The sequence below is a fragment of the Lagenorhynchus albirostris genome, chromosome 17 (genome assembly GCF_949774975.1).
Source record: "Lagenorhynchus albirostris chromosome 17, mLagAlb1.1, whole genome shotgun sequence".
Taxonomy (NCBI): domain Eukaryota; kingdom Metazoa; phylum Chordata; class Mammalia; order Artiodactyla; family Delphinidae; genus Lagenorhynchus; species Lagenorhynchus albirostris.
The window spans coordinates 77,615,295-77,637,007 of NC_083111.1; the positions used below are offsets into that span (position 1 = coordinate 77,615,295).

General features: G+C 45.1%; 1 protein-coding gene across 1 annotated transcript in view; it reads right to left on the bottom strand.

Moving 5' to 3' along the window:
* Nucleotides 1-21,713, bottom strand: part of FAM135B (family with sequence similarity 135 member B) — a 160,648-nt gene that overhangs the window by 123,098 nt on the left and 15,837 nt on the right. Inside the window, 1 exon segment of the mRNA XM_060127760.1 lies at nucleotides 489-568. Coding sequence (XP_059983743.1) covers nucleotides 489-568 — 80 coding nt within the window.

The window sequence follows — 21,713 nt, forward strand, 5'->3', positions numbered from 1 at the left end:
CAAGGTTAGAACCTGGATTGTTCTTGGCAATCCTTCTTCCCTAGGAGTGTTGCATTGACTCCTTGCTGTGCACAGAAAGTGCTACCACACCTGCCTGCTGACTCAGTCCCCTATACCTAGATGATTATCAAATTCTCTTCAACAGCAGGTTTCTTCTTACCTATCTGCTGGATGCCATTTCCCTTCCTCTTCCTCCCTGACTTGACTTTCACCAACCTCCACAGCCAGGTTTATCCTCAGATGCCAGCTGCTCCTGGGCGAGTATTTGTTTGTTTGTTTTTTCCTTCAGCCAGGTCCCCCTTGCAATAACGTACACACATGGCCAAAGCAACAGTGGGTCTCCATTTCCAAAACCCACTCATTCAGCATTCAACAATGACTTACTGAGTGTCTTTATGTATCCAGCACTCTGCTAAGCCCTGGCTTACAGTGATAAATGAAGGCTTACCAGCGGGGAACAAGTGCCCCACTGCCATCCTCCTGCTTACCTGTCTGCCCAAGGATGGAGGCACTCAGTCTGTGGGGGATCCTTGAGGACACCTTCAAGGTCACTCGGATCTGATAATACCTAAGAAAAGAACAGAGGATAGGCTGCTGAATATCAGATTTCTTACCGTTGGCTGCTGTTAAAAATACCTAGACTTAATTCTAAAGATTGTAGGGAACCAGGAAAGTTTCTGGACGACATGCATGATCATCTAGCATCAAAGAGAGATTTTGTTAGCATAGTGAGAAAGGGATGGGATGGGCCAAGCTGAAGACACCTGAGATCGTAGGAAACACATAAGAGGTTGGTAGTGACGGAAATAGGAAAAAGGAAAAGATAGGTCATATAGCACAGGTACATTAGGGGTGTGATTTTTCTTCACTCAAAAAAGTCCATTTTACAGAAAAATAGGAAGTTTAATGCATGGTGAACAATCCATACACAAATTGAATTGCTATCATGTTGCAACACAGACAAACATTTCCTTTAGAAACACTGGCAGCTGAACTGCTAATCCTGGGGATATTGACAAACATTTTTACCAGTGTATTTCTGTGCCTTTGTTTTTATTACGTCACCCGCATTTCCAGATTCGGTCATTTCAGAATATCGTGCAGGTTCTCACACTGTCAGCAAACTCTCTCAACTGTCTTCTTTTGCCACATGTGCAGAAGCACTTTTTGAAGTTCTGTGCTTTGCAATCAATGATCCTTTTGTTTGCAAGCACTTGGGAACATTTCTGGCCTCATAATTGTTCTCCCCTTCCACTGATTTCAAAACCATTGTGTAACAGAACGTGAATAAAACCAAGTGAAATGGAAGTAAAATAGACCATGAACACAACAGTCTCTCACGGCTCATTGAACTCACAGCTGGGAGCTATTTTGCTATGGACTCTGTTGCACTGTGAATACACTTGGAGAATGTTTCTGTTGACATGTCTATATGTACATGGTGATCCAAGGAGATGCAGAGCAAAGAGCACTGGCACGGCACTTATGTAGCTTGGGTGACATCATTTGAGAGCTGTGTGACTTTGAGTACATCACACAACTTCTCTGAACTTGTTCTTGTATCTGTAGAATGAGGATTTAAAAAAAACAAAAGAAAGAAAAGGGACTCGTCATGACTTCTGCTTCCAGGAAAAATGGAGTAGACATACTTTTTTCTATCCCCACTAAGTACAGCTAAAAACTCTAGACAGTATATAGAAAACAAACAAAAGAAGATTCTTAAAGGTGAAAAAGAAAGCAAACAGTCTAGGGACCTCGAGGTCCAAGGAAAGACATGATGGTGAGTTTTCTGCATTTTCTCTTTTGCCTCGTATACCACATATACCCTCCCTGTAGCTCACCTTTTAATCCCCTCTGGAACACATTTTACAGAACAGAAGTTTTTAATCTTGACGAAGTTGAATTTATCCATTTTTTAATGGATCACGCGTTTAGTGTCCAGTTTTAAAAAACTCTCTGCTTAGCTCTGGATCCCAAAGCTTGCCTCTATTTTTTTTCCCTAAAAGTTTTATATTTTGCATTTAAGTCTGTGATTGACTTGGAGTGAATTTTTATATGAGGACTGAGATTTAAGTTGAATTTTTGTTTTGTTTTCTTTTGGCCTGTGGATGTCGAGTTGCTTCAGGACCGTTTATTGGAAAGGCTTTATAGAATTGCTTTTGAAACTTTGTCAAAGATCTCTTGGGGATATCTGTGCCTTTGTGACTGCTATGTCAGGGTAGAGATCCAGGCTCCCCAGAGGGTGTCCACGTAAACCAGGCTAGGTGGAGTTCTCGTCACCACCCACTAGTAGTGAAAATCTAGCTCCCTACTGGAGACCTGCTCTTGCCAGGTGGGGGGAAGGTGTGGCTTGTTACAGCTTGGCAGTGGTGGACATCTAGGCTCGCACTTGGCCTTTGCTGGTGTGGGTGGAGGTGAAGCCACTGTTTTTCCTGTGTTGCTTGGCTAGGGCAGAACAACTATTGTCAAAATGTTTCTGTCTTGCTAGGCTGCTTCCTTCCTGGTCCTTTCCCTACAGAAAGCAGGCTTTTTGGTTGGAGCTTATTTTTGATATGTAAAATGGCCTCTGAGTGCAGAGGTAAAGTCCTGTCTAATGTGTTCCGAAAAGCAAGAAGGCTGTGATGTGCCTCACACAGAAAACAGTGTGTTAGACAGGCTTTGTTCTGGTATGAGTTACACTGCTGTCAGTCATGAGTTCAATGTCAATGAACCAGAGCCAGATGAATATATATATATGCCTTTAAACAGAAACACACCTATAACAGGCTTATGTATTGATCAGTGGATAAAAATGTGACCGGAGGTTCCCAGGAACATAACATATTTGTGCCCTTGTGACTGCTGTGTGGAGGGTGGAGATCCAGGCTCCCCATAGGGTCTCCACATAAGGGAACCATTCACATAAGCTGAACGTTTACTACCATCATGAAATTTACAGGGGAAACACAATAACAAATAACCATGGACACCGTCATCCGTGAGAGGGAGGCTGAGGCAGAGTAGAAGGTCCCTGCACTGCCTATCGGAGACAGCTGCCACTTGGCAGTAGCTAAGTACCACTGTGCAGAAATGTTGGCTAGGCAATGCTAGATCTTTCCGTGTTTCAAGAGAAGACAGAAATTTGGATTTTCAATAAAACGTCTTTAAATTTTTAAACGTTGGTTCATAAATCAATGATAATGACAAGAGTAACAGCAAAAACAATTAGCAGCAGCAACTATGGCCACGGCGTTAACAATAAAGCACTGTGTTGACAAGATAAAGCACATTTTCAGGCTAAGTCTCCATGGGCCAATAACTGGCCAACTCTGATTTATATAAATACAAGATGTCGCTGTCTGTGTTTCCATAATAAAAGACCAGCGCATTTCAATAATCTCATCATCAAAGGAAGAGGCGCAAATTGCACCACCAGCAGTTGTAATATTCTAATGGCTTCCTCTCCGAACATAAAATAGGTCATTCATTGCCAGAGGCAATCACTTTCCTATCAGACTGTGCTGGAAGCAGTTGCAGGTATACTCAAGATTTATTAAGCATCTCTGAGCTAGGATCTGTTCTAGGAACTTCCATGTATGCAATCTTGCTTGACCCTCCATAAAGCCTTTGTAAAAGAAAGCATCATCTCAAGTGTCAACCAAAGAAGACGTTGAGTCATTGGAGGTATCTAACTACTTAGCTAAAGTAGTTAAGCTAGCAAAGGGCAACGAGGTTCAACATCCAGAAATAATACTAATTTGTTTTTGCCTGTTACATCTCATAGGAATCACATTTCATTGCATAATTATAACACTTTTATAACCAACTCCAAGCACTGTCTGAATTCTTCCTCTTTAAAAGCACTGGTGCTACTGAACCTTATTTCAAAGAACTAGTCATCTTGCACTTCAGATGCTTTACAGGCATATGTTGAAAGAAATAAGTTTCAATTAGGTTGGTCCATTTGGCTTCTGGCTTGATTACACAGAATGTTTAAACCCCTTTAGCAATTCTCTTTTGTCTGACATGAAGGTCCTGCCAGGTCATAAATTCATAAACCATGTCATATATGATATACATGATACTGTTTGATCCCTTCAGAAAAATCTGTGATGCACTCACCATGACTTCCATCTTTAAATTAGAAAACTAACCCTAGAGATGAAAGAATTTGTCCGAGTTCACATATTTGGTAAAGAATGTTAGTGCATCTCCTAGAATAACCTTACTGCTTCAAATAGATATCCTTTAACCATCTTAAAGCCACCTTTTTCCAGCTGTGGTGACTCAAGGAAGACACCATGAAGAAGGGAGCAGTTGGCTCAAATCCTTGGAGAACGAACAAGTGGTAGGAGAATATGGGGGATGAGTACCAGTCAGAAGGAACGGAGAAGTTAAGACCAGGAAGTGGAAAACTTCAGACAATGTGCTGGTATGCTTGAAGAGTCTAGATTTCCACAGAACCCCTTTTGGGAAGTGATAATAAAATAGTCATCCTCTATTGGCTTCCATCCACTGAACTATATGCCCTTTACCTAATATGGCAGGTAGAATAATGTCCCTTCCAAAGATATCTACATCCTAATCTTCAGAACCTGTGAAACAAGAATTAAGGTTGCAGATGGAATTACAGTTGCTAATCAACAAAAAAAAGTATTTTAAGTACAATGAGAGCTGTACTTTTCTACACTGTTGGTAGAAATGAAAAATCACGACAGCCTTTCCGGAAAGCAATTTGGCAAGAATCTCAAATGTTTATTTTCCTTGACCCAATAGTGCTATCCTAGGAATCTAACTTTAAAAGTGTGTGTGTGTGATTTTATAATAATGAAAAATCAGAACAACAAAGAAAGATTAAATAAATGGTTGTACACTCATATGATGGCAAAGCCTGCTGCTTCAACCTTCATAAGCTCACCTCAATTTCCCCATCACCTTTTTATCCCCAGAAGCCCAACCCCACTCATTCTGACCACTAATGTATTTCCCCCTGTTTTCTCAAAAACACAGTGAGAACAAGAATGATACTTTTCACTTCTGTGTCCCTTAGAGCTCTTACTAAGAGCACTGCACTAAGGAGAGAAAAGCATCTCATAAACATTAGTTCTCAGTTGACTATAGAGATATCCATCACCACCAGCTGCTGAAGAAGCCACACCCTATTCATCTTTGTATTTCCAGCAACTAACATGGTGCTGACACACAGCTGACATTCATTTAGTGCCAGAGGAATGTATGAATGAATGAAAATTCCAATAAGAGGAATTCCCTCAAACCACGGGTATATACAATCCAATCCCAACATCTAAAACTGTGTGACTCAGAATCCACAAGCAATTCTTTTAATACTAATAAAACTAGAAATCCTATTCTATAATGGGAATACAGAGATCTATGGCATTTTGTCATAACCACTTTTATATCAGACATATTATGAAACCACCACTCTGGGACCCAGGGACATTTGACATGACCTAAAATACAAATCACTGTGTTTGTGGAAAGGTCAACAGAGTCTGGAGTCAAAACGCCTAGGATCCAGAGCCCAGCAGGCAAATGGAGACAATAACTTTCCTTCTCTGAGCCCCTTTCCTCATGGGTGATGACACCTGTAATGACCTCACAGACCTGTCATGAGGTATGTACAGGGCAGTGCATGGAAAGCCCTGGGTATGATTCTCAACCCCCATATTCCATTAAAGATAAAATACTGGTGTATGATGTGTGTGAAATAGACATCCTCCCCTAAACACCATCCCTATCTATCCTCCAACCTCACAGCTGGGGTGAAACTGGGGGAAAGGTGAGGGTCTGGGTGGGACAAGCTTCAGAGATGCCTGGGGCACATACTGCATGATAATACAAAGTGGCGGACACAAGATGTAGTGCTCTACTATGATATGGCTTTGCCCATATGGCTGGAAAACATCATCTTTCTTTGAGTCTTCAGGGGCAATATAGCATAGTGGTTAAGAATGTGAGTTCTTAAACTCCACCTGTTAATGGCTGTGTAACCCAACCTGAAAGTGGAAGACCCACTGATTTGGGGGTGAAACTCTCTGGCCTAGCAGGGAAACAAAGGAAGTCTTGCCACTAAGAGGGGCTCGATGTTCCAAAAAATTAACAACAGTAAAAAAAAAAAAGACCCAGGAAATGACCAATATATTTTCACTACACACTCATAGACTGATTCATCTGTTCTCACAGTATCCACCCACCATGACAGGACTACGATCCATTTGCTGGAATTTACTGGCTTCGGTAGCAAATAATGAGATACTTTTTCAAGAAAAGTCCACTTTAATATTTTAGCAAAATTTGTCTGGATACTTCAACAGCATCAAAACAACGATTATAACAATTGAGTCAGATTCCACTGACGTTTACTCTGAGCACGCTCCTCGTTCCTGTATCCCCAGCTCCCTGCTGATCCAGAAGGGTCTGTGTGGCAATCATATTGTGAACTGTCTGCTACGCATCCATAATTCCCTCCTTCCTTACAATAAATAAATAAATAACAGACTTTGTCAGGGAAAGCAGTGTGCACTCAAGAATACTCTCCCAGGGGCTTCCCTGGTTGAGAGTCCGCCTGCCGATGCAGGGGACGCGGGTTCGTGCCCCGGTCCGGGAGGATCCCACATGCCGCGGAGCGGCTGGGCCCGTGAGCCATGGCCGCTGAGCCTGTGCGTCCGGAGCCTGTGCTCCGCAGTGGGAGAGGCCACAACAGTGAGAGGCCCGCGTAATGCCAAAAAAAAAAAAAAAATACTCTCCCTCTGGAGTCCCTTGCAGCCAGGAGAGATCTTAAGATCCTCTCCTGGTTATGGCGAGAAAAGCATACATTGTCAGATGGAGCAAAGCAGAAAGCTTTGGAAGAAGCAGCCTCAGGTGTATGACCTTTGGGTTGTGTGTCCCTTCTCTGACTTGGCACAGAGAGAAAACAGGAGTGGATGTTAAAGCAGCCACCTTTCAGCTGTGGGGACGAAAGCCGTGTGGAAAGGATGGTGGATCAGAAACACAGAAGTCTGCATCCCTGGTGTCATCAGTGGCGCAGTGATGCTGTCTGCGTCTGGATTTCTTGTGACACCCTGTGGTATTTAAGTCAGGGTTGGTCACACGTCTGAAGCCAAACACAATCTTTCCTGATGGAATCTGATTCCAGACCGTCCTGGGGCCATATTTTCTATGGGAAAAAACTCAGAAGACGTGACAGAGGCAATCTGACTTCTCTCCCTGACTTTCTCTTGGCAGTGGAGAGCTTAGCTTTACCACGCATTAAGCCATTAAAATCTAAGATTCCAAGTTGGACTTTTTAGTAGAAACAAAGCGACAGTTTTGGTCCACCAGAGTTTAAAGCTACCTCCTGGAGGAAGAGGGATCTCTTTGTGTAGCTGAACCTAACTCACTGTCATTCTCCAACAGGGTGTGTGGACAACACACCACACACACACACATACACACACACACACACACACACACACACACACACCACTAATGGCAAAACTGAGTTGTGGTTACTTAATAAACATGCGTTCAAACTGTTTTTTTTTAAATATAATAGTGTTTATTTATTTTTACTTGTTGACAGTTTGCTTTATTTATTTATTTATGGCTGTGTTGGGTCTTCGTTTCCGTGCGAGGGCTTTCTCTAGTTGTGGCAAGCGGGGGCCACTCTTCATCGCGGTGCGCGGGCCTCTCACTATCGCGGCCTCTCTTGTTGCGGAGCACAGGCTCCAGACGCGCAGGCTCAGTAATTGTGGCTCACGGGCCCAGTTGCTCCGCGGCATGTGGGATCTTCCCAGACCAGGGCTCGAACCCGTGTCCCCTGCATTGGCAGGCGGACTCTCAACCACTGCGCCACCAGGGAAGCCCTCCAACTGTTTTTAAATCAAATGTCTACAGAAACCCATTTACAGAGTTATTGCATGTTTAAGCGGCACATCCCCTACCAGGCGGTGGTGTGTCAATACTGCAAAACTTCAGGTTCTTTGCCTTCAAGTTGGTAGCTTGAAATTGGCCATGATGGGTATATATGCATCAGGGAAATTGACCAGTGTTTCGACTCTTTTTTTCCTTTGGAGCCAGTTTTAAACATTCATCAGCGCACCACTGCTGCCCCCTCCTCTTGGTACCATCACCACTCCATTCTTTTAAAGAAAGGGAATCTGAAACCTGAACAGAGTAAAGAAGCGAGCACTTTGGAAAAATTCCAAGAAAGTCACCGTTGGGTGGGACTCAAACTGCCGAGGCTTCTGGAAAAATCTATCTTACTGCTCAGAGACACCTCAGTGAATAAAGCTATACCAGTTAGGTTCCTGGGATAATTCTCCTACGAGCTGGAAGAAGAATGACCTTCACAAGATGGGTGCCCTTTGAATACAGACTTGCAAGTCAGAACGAAATATCTATAATTCCTCCCCTATTTTCACCTCTTCTTATTCACATTAAAAACCAAAACCAAACTACAGCCGCGATAACGATGTTTTTGTGTGACTGAAGACAATTTAAACTCTCTGAACTTCAGTTTTCTCATTTGCAAAGGGGCTATCAGTTCCCTTCCAGAGTTGATATCGAAAGAAATAAAAGCCAAGGTGCAGAGCAACAGTGGACTGCAGTAAATCACGGGTATTATTTTTGCTATTGTTATTTTTACGTATCACCCCAAATAGGCTCACAAACAAATGCTCCTGTTCATAAAAGCAGGCCACTTAAGGAACTCGAAGCCGCAACACAAGTAGCCTAGTTGCAAATGCTATCTACCAAAAACGAGGTTGCAGAGCCGCTGGAACACTGAAACAAACGTGCTTCCCCATCCTGGCATCTCCCGCTGCCGTTTTCATTCACACTGGCCACTGGACCTGTTGTTCCTACCTAACGAGTCAACCCACATGGGGGTTCTAATGTGCGTGAGTGGCCATGTGTCAGTGTTGCCAGCGCCAGTCTCTATGTCACCCAGAAAAGCACCATCTGCAGGTAAAATGAAGGTTCCCTCTCGAGAGCCAATGTGGGACGGGATGTCATCAGAGATGCCCGGCACCGGTGCGTACTCGACGGGTATAGGTTCTCTTTTTGACGGCAGGCAGCATTTTATTTTCTTCACATTTGTGTCGCGTGGATTAAATGACGTTGGGTAGAAGCAGGCTTTCAAGCTTCTCACACAGCTTTAAATGACATGGGTGATTTAAAACCGCAGACCAGAAAATGTGCTGTGCAATATCACACTGGGCCGAGGGTATCTGCAGAGAGACTTTTTCTCATGGGCAAGACCTGATCCAGCAACGAGGTCCAAGATGTCAGAGGCTGGGGGCAGGGTTGGGGAGCAAACACAACTCACAGGTCTTTTGTGTACAGGGACCAGAGGCACGGAATGAAACCACGTGGTGGAACCTCAGAGCTGTGGCTTGTACCTCACACAGACCAGGTGTTAAATACCAACTCACCTCTTACGAGGTGCGTGACCTTGAGCAATTCATTTGACCTCTCTGGGCTTTGGTTTCCTCATCTTAAAAATCAATGGTCATGAGGAACAAAGGGGACCCTACAGGGAGAGTGCCTGGCACAGTGCATGAGACGTGGGAGGCACCAATTCCTTTTCAAACTATAATTGTAATCATTAAAATAGTGGCTTATCTAGATGTTGCCATTGGGAAGTAGATTCAGCAAATCGGAAGGTGATCCCCGAGCCCACCAAGCTAGTTTGCAGAGTCCGCACTAGAACACAAGACTGCTCACTTTGGTGCATTTTCCAACCCATCGTACCGATATATTTGGACATAATTGAATTCTAGGATATATGTTGGTATTAACTGATAATATCTTGTATACATAGATGAGCAAATTATCTTATCGTTGCTTTGGATACTTCATAAATATTAACAGTAACAACCACAATATCACAGCGAGAATAAAGGAAGCCACCCGTTCTTACAAGCCAAGCTGACTCAGGCACCGTACCAGGCGTTTTCCATACAATGGCACGTTCTACCTGGACAGTACTCATAAATGATCATTATCTCCTCCACTATTCCTTTGAGGAAACTGAAGCTCAAAAAAATGAAACTATATGCTCATAGACTTACAGCTTATAACTAGTACTAGGATGCAAGCTCACAGCTATATAACTCCAAAGATAAAATATATATATATATTCTTCCAGTTAAGGTCAACTCATATATATACTGGTCACCAGCAAATGTAAGTGGGGTCCAATGATGACTCATAATAGCATGAAGAGCCCAAACAAGAAGCCATGCCGTGATGATAATGGAAAAAGGCGTTGCAAGTTTTCTGTACACTTTATTCATATTCTTCCTACTCACTTATGGTCAATTGACCAAAGCCAGGTACAAGGCATCAAGATAGGGGCTGAGGACCCAGAGATGGATGATAAAATGGCCCCTGTCCTCGAGGAGCTTACAGTCTAGCAGAGATGAAAGCCGACGTCGCAAACAATAATTCTCTTCATAAGGAGGCTCTCAGTTTCCGAGAGGATGAGGTAAAGGGCAAGGTTAGCTCAGATTGGGAGATGTTGCTTTCAGTAGGATGCAGGGGTCCATCCAAGGCAGAAGTGAATTAAAACTGGTCCTTAAAAGGAGCACAGCATACAGGAGAGACCTCACATGTCAAGAAACAGAAGTGGGAGCTAAGAGTCAAGGCCAGTGAAGACAGCACAGTGGCTAGAGCAGAAGGCAGTATCTTGAATGTCACCCATCTTCAGCAGGTCCTCCTTATAATGCTGGTCTCCGGGTAACAAGGCTGGACCCATGTTCCGCAGAATCACAGTGTGCTTCTTTGGTATTAGAGCGCAGGCTTTGACCCAGAGCATGATTGAGATCCTGGCAGACAGGGGTGCTCTATAATGGAATTGTGTTCACGTTGCATATGGCCGCACGTGAGTTCACCTGACCTCTTTAGGCTTTGACCCATTTCACAAGTGTAGGTTAGTACTGATGAAGCTTAGCGCCATCTCGGCTCACCCTTGAAGAATGGGTAGGTCTTGGCCATGCTGGGAAGATGCAATGAAATTTTAAGGTGGAAGAGCGGCTTGGAGACCTGCAGAGGGGTGGTTCCTGGAGAGCGCATATGGGAAGAGTGGGGAGCTAAGTCTGGCTAGAATGCAGGATAGGGAATGAGGAACTACAAACAGATATTTCCGAAATAATTTACTCTAATATCTGCTACTATATAAACAGATGGCCCAAGATAGCCCTCCTCCACCACCCAGAGCGTGTAAGTGGCGTGGTTAAAGGTACCGACTGTGAAATCAAACAGAGCTTGGTTTAAGTCCCACATTCATCACCTCCCAGCTGTGTGACCTTAGGAAAGTTATTTAACATTCCTGAGCTACCATTTCCTCTCTTGTAATGTGTAGATAAACAATTAGACCCAACTCATAGTGTTGCCTGAGGGTGACATAAAAAAAGTTTAGCACAGCACAAAAGAAGTCTTTAATAATTACCAGCTGAATTAATGTAATTATTACCATTATCATTTTAATGAAGATAGTTTTGTGGAAGGCATTGTGCTACACTGGGAATGAACAATCTTTGGAGTCCAACCTGGGTGTGAATCCTGGCGCTGCCACCTGCCAGGGGTGTGACATTAGGAAAATTATTTCACCTCTGAGCCTCAGTTTCTTCATTGGTCAAAGATGTGTAGCAACACCCCTCTGGCAGGTCTGTTGTAAGAATAAATGTGATAATGTATGAAAGGTGCCGGCACACCGTGTGCACTCAGAAAATACAAGATGCTTCAAACATCGTTTTGGACGATGTCACCTGCTACCCTGCTTCCGTTCTGAAAAAACACAAGTAATCTGCTGTGAGTCATATATCATGCATGGGTTATGACGAAGGGTAAGTGGGTACTAAACTTGCATTAAAAACAGCTTGACAGATGATGGATGTATAGACAGAGATAGACAAATAAACACACTTGCCAACTGTTCTCGGAGAAAGAATCCCTGACCAGTTTCCAGCCCTTTCCATCAGAACGTGTCTCTTTTGAAAAGACACCATTGGGCTTCCCTGGTGGCACAGTGGTTAAGAATCCACCTGACAATGCAGGGGACACGGGTTCGAGCCCTGGTCCCGGAAGATCCCACATGCCGCGGATCAACTAAGTCCATGCTCCACAACTACTGAGCCTGCGCTCTAGAGCCCGCAAGCCACAACTACTGAACCCGCGTGCCACAACTACTGAAGCCCATGTGCCTAGAGCCCGTGCTCCGAAACAAGAGAAGCCACCGCAATGAGAAGCCCACGCACCGCAACGAAGAATAGCCCCCGCTCGCCGCAGCTAGAGAAAGCCCGCGCGCGGCAACGAACACCCAACGCAACTAAAAATAAAAAATAAAATTTTTTTAAAAAAAGAAAATACATCATCACCACCTTGGTTAACTGTCTTCCCTCAGCTGCTATGCCTCTTAATTGCCTTTTGATATAAAAACTAACAGGAGCTTGAAGGCATTCTGGAGATTTCAAGGGATTTCCTTGTCTGCGTAGAGATGTCCATTTCCTCATCCATCAAATCCTTACTTCTGCAAAACTGTTCAGACGGAACCACAATAAAGAAGTCCCTTAGCTCCATTTGACTAAGAGATGTGCTCTGTAATTACAATGGGGGAGGCGTTTGAAACCAAAAGATCATTCTGTGAGGCCAACTGTCACTGGAGAACTCCCCGCCAGCTGGCAGTGAGGAGTGGGGTAGAAAGCAAGGACTCAGGGTCGGAAAGACTTGGAAAAGCGGGAGGTTTGCCTCTCGGGTTGGCTGTGAGGCTCAGAAGAGGCAGTGGGTGTGAAGAAGACAGTCCCATGTCCAGCCAAGGCTCTGCACTCTGGCCGTAGTTGTGACTGTTAATACAAACATGATTAGCAGGTCTGGACAAGCCCTGGGCTCAGTGTAAGGAAGAAGACCTGGGTCAGGAAGGTTAACAGACAGATGACACTATCTAAATGTCAAGTGAATTGAACAAATAGACAAAAGGGAAAAGAATGTCAGATGTTTAAGAGCAGAATTCAGAGGCAGCTTAATAAAGCTGTGACGAACTGAACCCAGGAAGGCTAGCTTGAACCGGAGATGCCCCTCACCCTGGTGGGTAAATAGACTGCTCTTTGATGGGCTGTGTTTGCTCAATCTCTCCCTAAGCAAACTCTCCAACCTCTCTCTCTCTCTCTCTCTCTCTCTCTCTCTCTCTCTCTCTCTCTCTCTCTCTGTCTCTCCCTCCCTACCACCAATCACCCTCAACCCCGCCACCTCTCTGACTATAAAGCCGAGGCATCTGCTCTTGTTTCTGCAGCCAGCACCGGCTGCTCAATTTTACTATCAGTTGCCTTTTCTTACGTTTTTCCCTTAATCTGTAATCAAGGTTCCTTGAGTTCAAAGCTCCGGCTGCTGGTGTATGCAGTTCAGGGCAATGTCAACTGTCTTGGGATAGCAATCCACCACTTCCGGTGTCCCCCTTGCCCTTGAAGACTGGGCAAGGCAAACACCCAACCAACATCTGCAAGGGCAGGGCCTACAGGGAAGAAGCAGGGACGCTCCAGGCATCTCTGAATCTGCAGATGACACAGGAGAGAACCTACTGCACGGTCGCAATCCTCAACACTGTCCTGCTGGAAGGTGCTGCCCTGTCCAAAGGCAATGAGCACAACTTCTAGCTACCGAGCACTGACCCTGCCGTGTGCCACTGCTCAGTCCAAGAGGACACCTTCCCTCTAGGCGTCAGTGAACCACCTAGCTATGGTCAGCTTCATTTTATTAATAAAGGAAACAGGTTCACAGAGGCTAAGTGGCGTTCCCAAGGCTCCGCTGCTCATAATGAGCTGAGCGGGGATTGAGAACCGCTCCGCCCATCCTCAAAGCCCATGTTCTCTCCCCACCCCACTTTTTCTTAGCAAGACTTGTATCCTGGAAGCTCCCAAGTTTCAGGCAATCAATCATCTCCAGAGTGAGCTGTCAGCCCTTCTCAATAAATCTGTCATTTTTTCTCCTGTGTCCTTGGCATGTCACGCACAGTGGGTGCTAAGAAATGTTTGCTGACTTCACAGAGTCACTAAAACATAAAGAGCTGAGAAATGAATGACATAAATCATAAACACACTGTGTATATATATATATTGCATGCCTCGCTGGTATGCATTTTGCCATTTGACTCAGGCGTACAGGGTACTAATTAAGGATCTTTGCGTGATTTTCATCTACAATGTGCAAACCCCAAATAGTTTACTTTATGATTTAAGTTCTCAAGAAATAAAATGGTCCTACTATCTTCAGGATGACAGAAAACAGTTTCACTTCCTTTTAAAAGCAGGTCTAAAAGTAGTCATTATCTGAGATTACAGATGAGGAAAGAGGTTCAGACAGGTTGACTGACTTCCCCAAGGCCACACAGCAAAGAAGCAGCAGAGCTGGGATTTAAAATCAAGTTTTGTCAGGGACTTCCCTGGTGGCGCAGTGGTTAAGAATCCGCCTGCCAGTGCAGGCGACACGGGTTCAAGCCCTGGTCCGGGAAGATCCCACATGCCGCGGAGCAGCTAAGCCTGTGTGCCACAACTACTGAGCCTGCGCTCCAGAGCCTGCGTGCAGCAACTACTGAGCCCGCGTGCCACAACTACTGAAGCCCACGCGCCTAGAGCCCGTGCAAGAGAAGCCACCGCAATGAGAAGCCCGTGCACAGCACCGAAGAGTAGCCCCCGCTCGCCACAACTGGAGAAAGCCCGAGCGCAGCAACAAAGACCCAACACAGCCAAAAATAAATAAATAAATTTTAAAATAAAGAAAGAAAGAAAATCAAGGTTTGTCAGATTCTTTGAACCACATAACTCCACACTACAGAAAGGTCTTCCAATGTTGAGCATAGCACAGTCAATCCTTAATCACCTCACACTGAAGACAAATGAGTGAAAACTTGAAAAAAAGACTTTACACTTGAGTGACCTGCTGTGTTCCCAAAGCCCTGGATTTTGTTCGCTTGGTTCCACTTCTTTTATAGCAGGTTGAGCTGAAGTTGGGGTAAAGAAAAACAACAGAATTGCAGCGAGCCCCATGAGAACTCTGAGATGGACACCAGCACGCAGAGGCCCCCTGGTAGGCTGGGATGGGATATTCCTTGGTGAAAGGATAGTCCCATGTCATGTGGTCAAAAGGTCCTAGAGCCCTTGCTGCCAGTGAGTCACATGTGACCTTAGGCAAGTCACCTAATGTCTCCAGGTCTTTCTGTCCAGGTGTTCAGTGAGGAGACTGACCTGAAGTCTGAAAGCCAAAACTAAATTCCTGCTCCAATCTGCTGGAGAATCCTTTTGCAGTGCTCTACACAACCCTGCAATTTCCAGCTGGGGCTGTGAGCCATGTTTCTGCTTATTGGCAAGAAAAAGAGCAAAGGACAGGTGCAACTAACGACTGTCATCTTGGTCTTCTGATTGATGAGATCCTCAGCGGGAGGGATCTAAGCTTGGATTTGCACTTGGGCTGCCTGGCTCTAGGTCCAAGGCTGGGGTGCCACATCCCGGCAGCCCAGATGACCCCCTACTTTAGTCCAAGAGTGACCCCTTTGGTCTGCAAGGATAAGGGACATTCGTATTTCTGCAGAGCCTGGGTGGGAAGATCCATGAGGACACCTGCTTCTCTGTGAGCCAAACTTGATGGCCCAGAATTCTCTCTGCTTCCAGCATTAGAATGATGCTGACACTCTCAGGGCTGCAAGAAAAATCTGTTAACATCTGCTGCAATCTGTTTCTTTAACCTGCCTCTCAAGGAATCAGGAACATTTGAACTCAGTTTTAAAGGAAAGAAGGAGTTCAGAAAGAAACCAGCAGATGACAAAAAGAAGGGTGATCTACCTCTCATCCCAGGTAAAGAGACCAGCAAAGGTATGGAGGGTAAATGAGCCTGGCCACTTCAGATTATGTTGTCACATGTGCTGCAGAGGAGTGGTGAGGGGGTGTGCTGCAGTAGCAAGGGTTGATGGAGAGGTGTCAGAGAGCACTTACAGGCGCCGGGCGCTGGGATGGATGCTGTCACATAAATTACACCATTCAACCCTGGCAGTCATACTGCTGAGGTACCCAGTTTACAGGAGATGAACCTGAAAGTCAAGGTAAAACCAGCCCACCTGGTGACATGGTAGAACTGGGATTTGGACCCAGATCTGGTTGCAGAGACCACGCTCATCCTCTCTACCACTCTGTCCTGCCTGAGTTCAGGCAACAGCTGGACTGTGATGCCATTAACCCTGACATGTGAAGACCTGGGGTGAAGGTGTGTGTGGTCTTCTATTACGGGGGCAGGGAGGAGACAAAAGTGAACACTGAGTACAGTCCACCCATGCAGGAGTTAGGAGCCCACTGACCTCCAAACCAATTTAACTGGACTCCTAATACAGCAGAGGAGAAATGAGAAGCCTTAAAAGTTGTTGAGCTACACCCAAAGCAACAGGGCTGGTAGTGCTTTCTGGATATCTGTGTGATGTTTCTTTAGGAAGATGGTGGAAGGGAGATGACCTCGAATAAAACAGGGTGAGTGGTGACACTCTTACCTCCCAATCCTCCGTAAGAGATAACTCTACAGTTGGGATTTGGAAAGAAATTTTATATATATATATATATATATTTTAGAATAATATATATATTGTGTGTGTGTGTGTGTGTGTATATATATATATATATATATATAATATATATATTAGAATGACAGTCCTTCAACAAACCTTAAAAACACTTTGAGAAAAAAATAACATTGCAGAATGTTACTGAATCACAGGATATCTCAAAGGGCTCAGTGACCCATGGAAAGATAAGGGAACATCCCATAGTCAGGGACCTTCTGGAATTAGCCTCCAAACCAGTTCGTGGAAGAAAGACAATTCAAACCCCTGCCTGGGACAGCTAAACCTGAGACCAGATTCCTCTGCACAGGATCTGCCTTTTCTCAAGTTCTGACTCCTTATTCTGCATCAGATGTCTCTTCTTCTCTCCTATCATCTTTTTTTAAAATTTATCTTATTGAAGTACAGTTGATCTACCATGTTGTGTTAATTTCTGCTATACATCAAAGTGATTCAGTTATCCATCCATATACATACCTTTTCATATTCTTTTCCACTATGGTTTATCCCAGGATATTGAATATAGTTCCTTGTGCTCTACAGTAGGACCTTGTTGTTTAGCCATCCTACAGGTAATAGTTTGCGTCTGCTCATCCCAAACTCCCAACCCATCCCTCCCCCACCCCCCTCCCCTTTGGCAACCACAAGTCTGCTCTCTATCCTGACATCATCGGCCTCTGCTTCTGGTATAAAATGTGCTGTTGTGAATGCCTCCTACTCTTCCGCACATCAACACCTTTGCAGGTGTCACTCCCCTTCCTTGGGATGACAGCCTGAAACACCTCCAACTGTCCTCATTTGTCAGGACTCAACTCAAAGGCTCCCCATCCCTGGCCCCCGACACCTGCAGAGTAAGGTACCGTCCATCACCCATCCCCTGTTCTCTATGTGCCTGGGGCTCCAGAGGGTCGGCTGGTGACACTGCATCTCCAATGCTTGCTCTCCAGGTGGACCTTCCCTGGTGAGGCCATGCCCTGTGAGGGACAAGAATATCCTGCTCCTTCCTGTTCAGGCCAAAACCCCAGCACAACACCTGGCACCCAGCAGTCCCTCAAAGAACCGATGAGGAAAGGATGAATACTTGGATTGCTCCTGCTTAAGCCAGGCCCCAGACCGTGAGCTCCTTGCTAGAAGAACATGTGCCGTATTGATTTCTACGGCCTACTTCTCTGACTTCTTCATCTGGGGGGATGAGTGAGTGACTCAGTCCTGAACCCACCGAATTCTGGATCCTGACCTCCAACTCATTCTGGCGATATCGCTCTGGCAATACTTTTGCATTTTCATGTCCCTCAGCCTTTGACTGTAGAGCCCCTCAGAAAATATTCATCCATTCAACTGCGAGTAAACAGTTGGAAAAAAAAATGTGTTCACTGTGTACAATATAATCTTATTCTTCTTTAAAACGCTTGCATCAGTGTGTGTGCATGTATGTGTACATATATCTGTATACAAACATAGATATATGCAGATAATACATATAAGATGAGATTGCTCTGGAGATGGATGGTGGTGATGGGCACACAACAACGTGAATGTACGGACAGCCACAGAACCGTATACTTAAAAAATGGTTAAAAGGTACATTTTTGTAATGTGTGCTTACCACGATTTTTTTAAATGGGAGAAAACGGTGTCTGATAAATTGAATGAGTGAATGAAGATTTGGCCACTTCAATAACCTCCTGAAGATGTCTGCCCTCAGACATAATTGGGCCCACGTCCCCTGCCATCGCCCCCTTCCTGCCCCTAAAGCATAAACATAAATGTCTTAGTCCGTCATTCAAGCCCTCCCTCAGCAGGGAGGGCATTAATCTCCCCAAGGGAGAGAAGGGGAAGGTGCTAATTCTGCACCGTTTCATTATGTTTTATAGTGAACCTTTCACAAATCCCTACCCTGCACTAGATGCTGTTCAACATGCAGGGGCTGCAAAGTTATTTAAGACGTTCTTGGTGTTCTCAAGCCAGCAGATGTGAAAAGCACTTTGCCTGTCACTTAACTCTGTCACTGATTCCCACTGGGAAGGCCTGCAATGTGCCGAGCACGGCGCTAAGACCTCCACGTGTCTTCACCTATCTGATTCTACAAGAACACCATGAGATGCCTCTTCTATGATACACAGAATACAGACTGAGCTCAGAGAGATGACACCAGCTCTCTCTCCAGCTGCGGAGAGGCAGAGCCAGGATGCAATTCCAGACCCACAGTGTGCGGGTCCAGACGTGAGTGACAGACGAGGAAACGGAGAGCCAGAGGCTTGAAGTGTCTCCTCTGCAGCCACCGAGGGATGAAGGACCCGTCCCCGGAGCTCCTCCTCTCCCGGGCAGCAGGTCCGTTCAACCCTGCTTTGACCTCTGAGTGAGCGCCGCCAGCCGCAAGGTCCCAAAAGGCACCGCCTCCTTCCAGATCTGAGAGGAAGATGCTTTAAACTGTGTTTGTGCCAAAGAGTCCTCCAGGTGACTCTAAAGGGCCGCTGGTGATCACACTGTTCTTAGAACTCAGCCACGCAAACCCCTGGGACAGGAGAAGACGTCTGAGAGCGCGGCTGAGCAGAAGACCAGGACACTCAGCAGACACTTCACTTTTAGCACATTGAGGCGGATAATTAAAGAACGACTCGGGAAGGACATGAGAAACGACAGAAGCAGGGTCCCTCCCCCGAAGTCCAGAGTCCCTGGTTCTGCATGACAGGGTTCAGGCATGTCTGCTAATCCATTTGTTTAAACAAGTGCGCACATGTGCCCACAGACATGCACACACGCAACCATGCATGCCCACAGCGATGCATGCCACAGACGTGTGTGTGCCCATGAATGTCCACTACTGTAAGCACACATGACCACAGGCATGTGCACCTGGAAACATGCATGACTAAAACCATACATGCTCACAAACATGGGTGCACACACACCACAAATTCTCGCAAACATGCAGGCAAGAGATTCAGAAGCAACTGCAATGACGTCTTTATGCTCAGAGACCAGTAACCTTTTCTTCCTTAAGTTCCACGCCGCAATGACCTGCACTGACTCTTGTAAGGTGCGCCTGCATTTTTTTTTTCCCTTAAAAGTTTGCACCATGAAGAATAGTTGAAGAAGGTACTCACTGTTGGGGAGTATCCTAAGCACTGAGGTTCATCAGTGAAAGGAACAGATAAAGATCCCTGCATCTGTACAGCTTACATTTCAGCGGGAGGATCAAATAAATAAAAACACGGCAAATGAGTTACGTCCATGGTACGTTGAAAGATGATGAGGGAAAAGAGGGTCCCATTGGCAGAAGCTGCAGACTTCAAGTGTGATGAGAGAAGGTGACAAGAACAAAGACTTAATGGAGGCGAGAGGTTGTGCTTTGCGGACGTACTAGGGAAGAACGTTCCAGATGGAGGAAGATGCCCCAAAGGCCCCAGGCTGGGGGGAGGATGCTGGAGGAACAGGCAGGTGGCCAGAGTGTCAGGAAGGGCCTCATAGGCCATCATGAGGACTCGGGCTGCTGCCCTGAGGGAAATGGGGCGTTAAGTCACTAGTTTTAGGCAGAGAAGTGACACTCCCTGGCTTAGGTCTTTTTTTTTTCCCGTAAGCAGATGATCACCGTCTTTATTTATTTTTTAACATCTTTATTGGAGTATAATTGCTTTACAATGGCATGTTAGTTTCTGCTTTATAACAAAGTGAATTAGCTATACATATACATATATCCCCACATCTCCTCCCTCTTGCGTCTCCCTCCCACCCTCCCTATCCCATCCCCCTAGGTGGTCACAAAGCACCGAGCTGGTCTCCCTGTGCTATGCTAACACATATATATGGAATCTTAGAAAGAAAAAAATGGTTCTGAAGAACCTAGGGGTAGGACAGGAATAAAGACACAGACATAGAGAATGGACTTGAGGACACGGGGAGGGGGAAGGGTAGGCTGGGACGAAGTGAGAGAGTGGCATGGCTTCGGTCTTAAAAGGACCCTCGGGCTGCTGTGTGAACCACAGAGGGAAGAGTGGGAACAGGGAGGAAGCAGAGACTAGGCAGAGGCAGTGAAAGGCATCTGCACAGAGATGACAGAGGTTTGGGTTGGGTCTGGGGTATCTCGTGAAGGAAAGTCAAAAGCATTGCCTGAGGCATAAGTAGTGTCAAGAATGACTCTGAGGTTCGATTGTGTGTGGCTGCCTCCCTTCTCAAAGGGAGGCGCCCAATGGGATACAATGGAAGATCCTCAATGGCGCAACGAGGCCGTGCAGAATCTGGTACTTTTAAAAAATATATAATTCATATATATATTAATATATAAAACTACAATTCATATATATATTCATATATAGAAGTATAATTTTTAAAAATATAATTTAAAATCAAACACAGAGAGAATATGGTTTAAGCACTGATACATGAATACTTGCTTTAGAAGAACAACAGAGGCGGTACATAGTAACAAAAACTTATACACAGCCCTTTAGCTTCTTCTGTTGATGAAACAGTGTTGCTGCTACACAATCTGATACTGCAGTGGAATAAATTCTCTATTCATTCAAGACTTTATCAAGGACAGAGATGATTAATAATTAACTAATATATACATATATTTATTTTGGGGAAAGTCTGAGCAAAAGCAGTAACACCTAAGAGAATCTGGTTCGAGTTCACCTTCCAGCAGCCGCAGTGGCCTTACTTCATTCCCTGGACTAAGCTGTCCCTTCCTGGGGCCTCATGCCTGCCCTTTGTTCAGCCTCTTTCCTCCCACTCAAACTTAGCTATTTTTTAATTAACTTTCAAGTCTCCTTTTAAATGTTCCTTCCTCCAAGACATCTCTCCTGAGCCCTCATTCTAAATGAGGCATCTCCTGTCATATTTCCTATGGCCACCTGCACTTTACATCATAGCACGTATTTCATACCGAACTGGCTACTTGGAAAAGGGAGTTTAGATGTAATGACTGTCTCGCCCACTGGACCAATGCTCTGTGAGAGCAGGGACTGTTTTGCTCAGGTCATAACCATGAACATGGCATCCAGAACTGTGTCGACTACACAGTTGACCCTCAATAAATACTGTTTTATTGTTCAATACCTAGGTGGGGAGCGTCCAAATATTTCAACCCAAATCGTCTATTTCTCAATAAGCTTTCATTGAGCTCCACTCT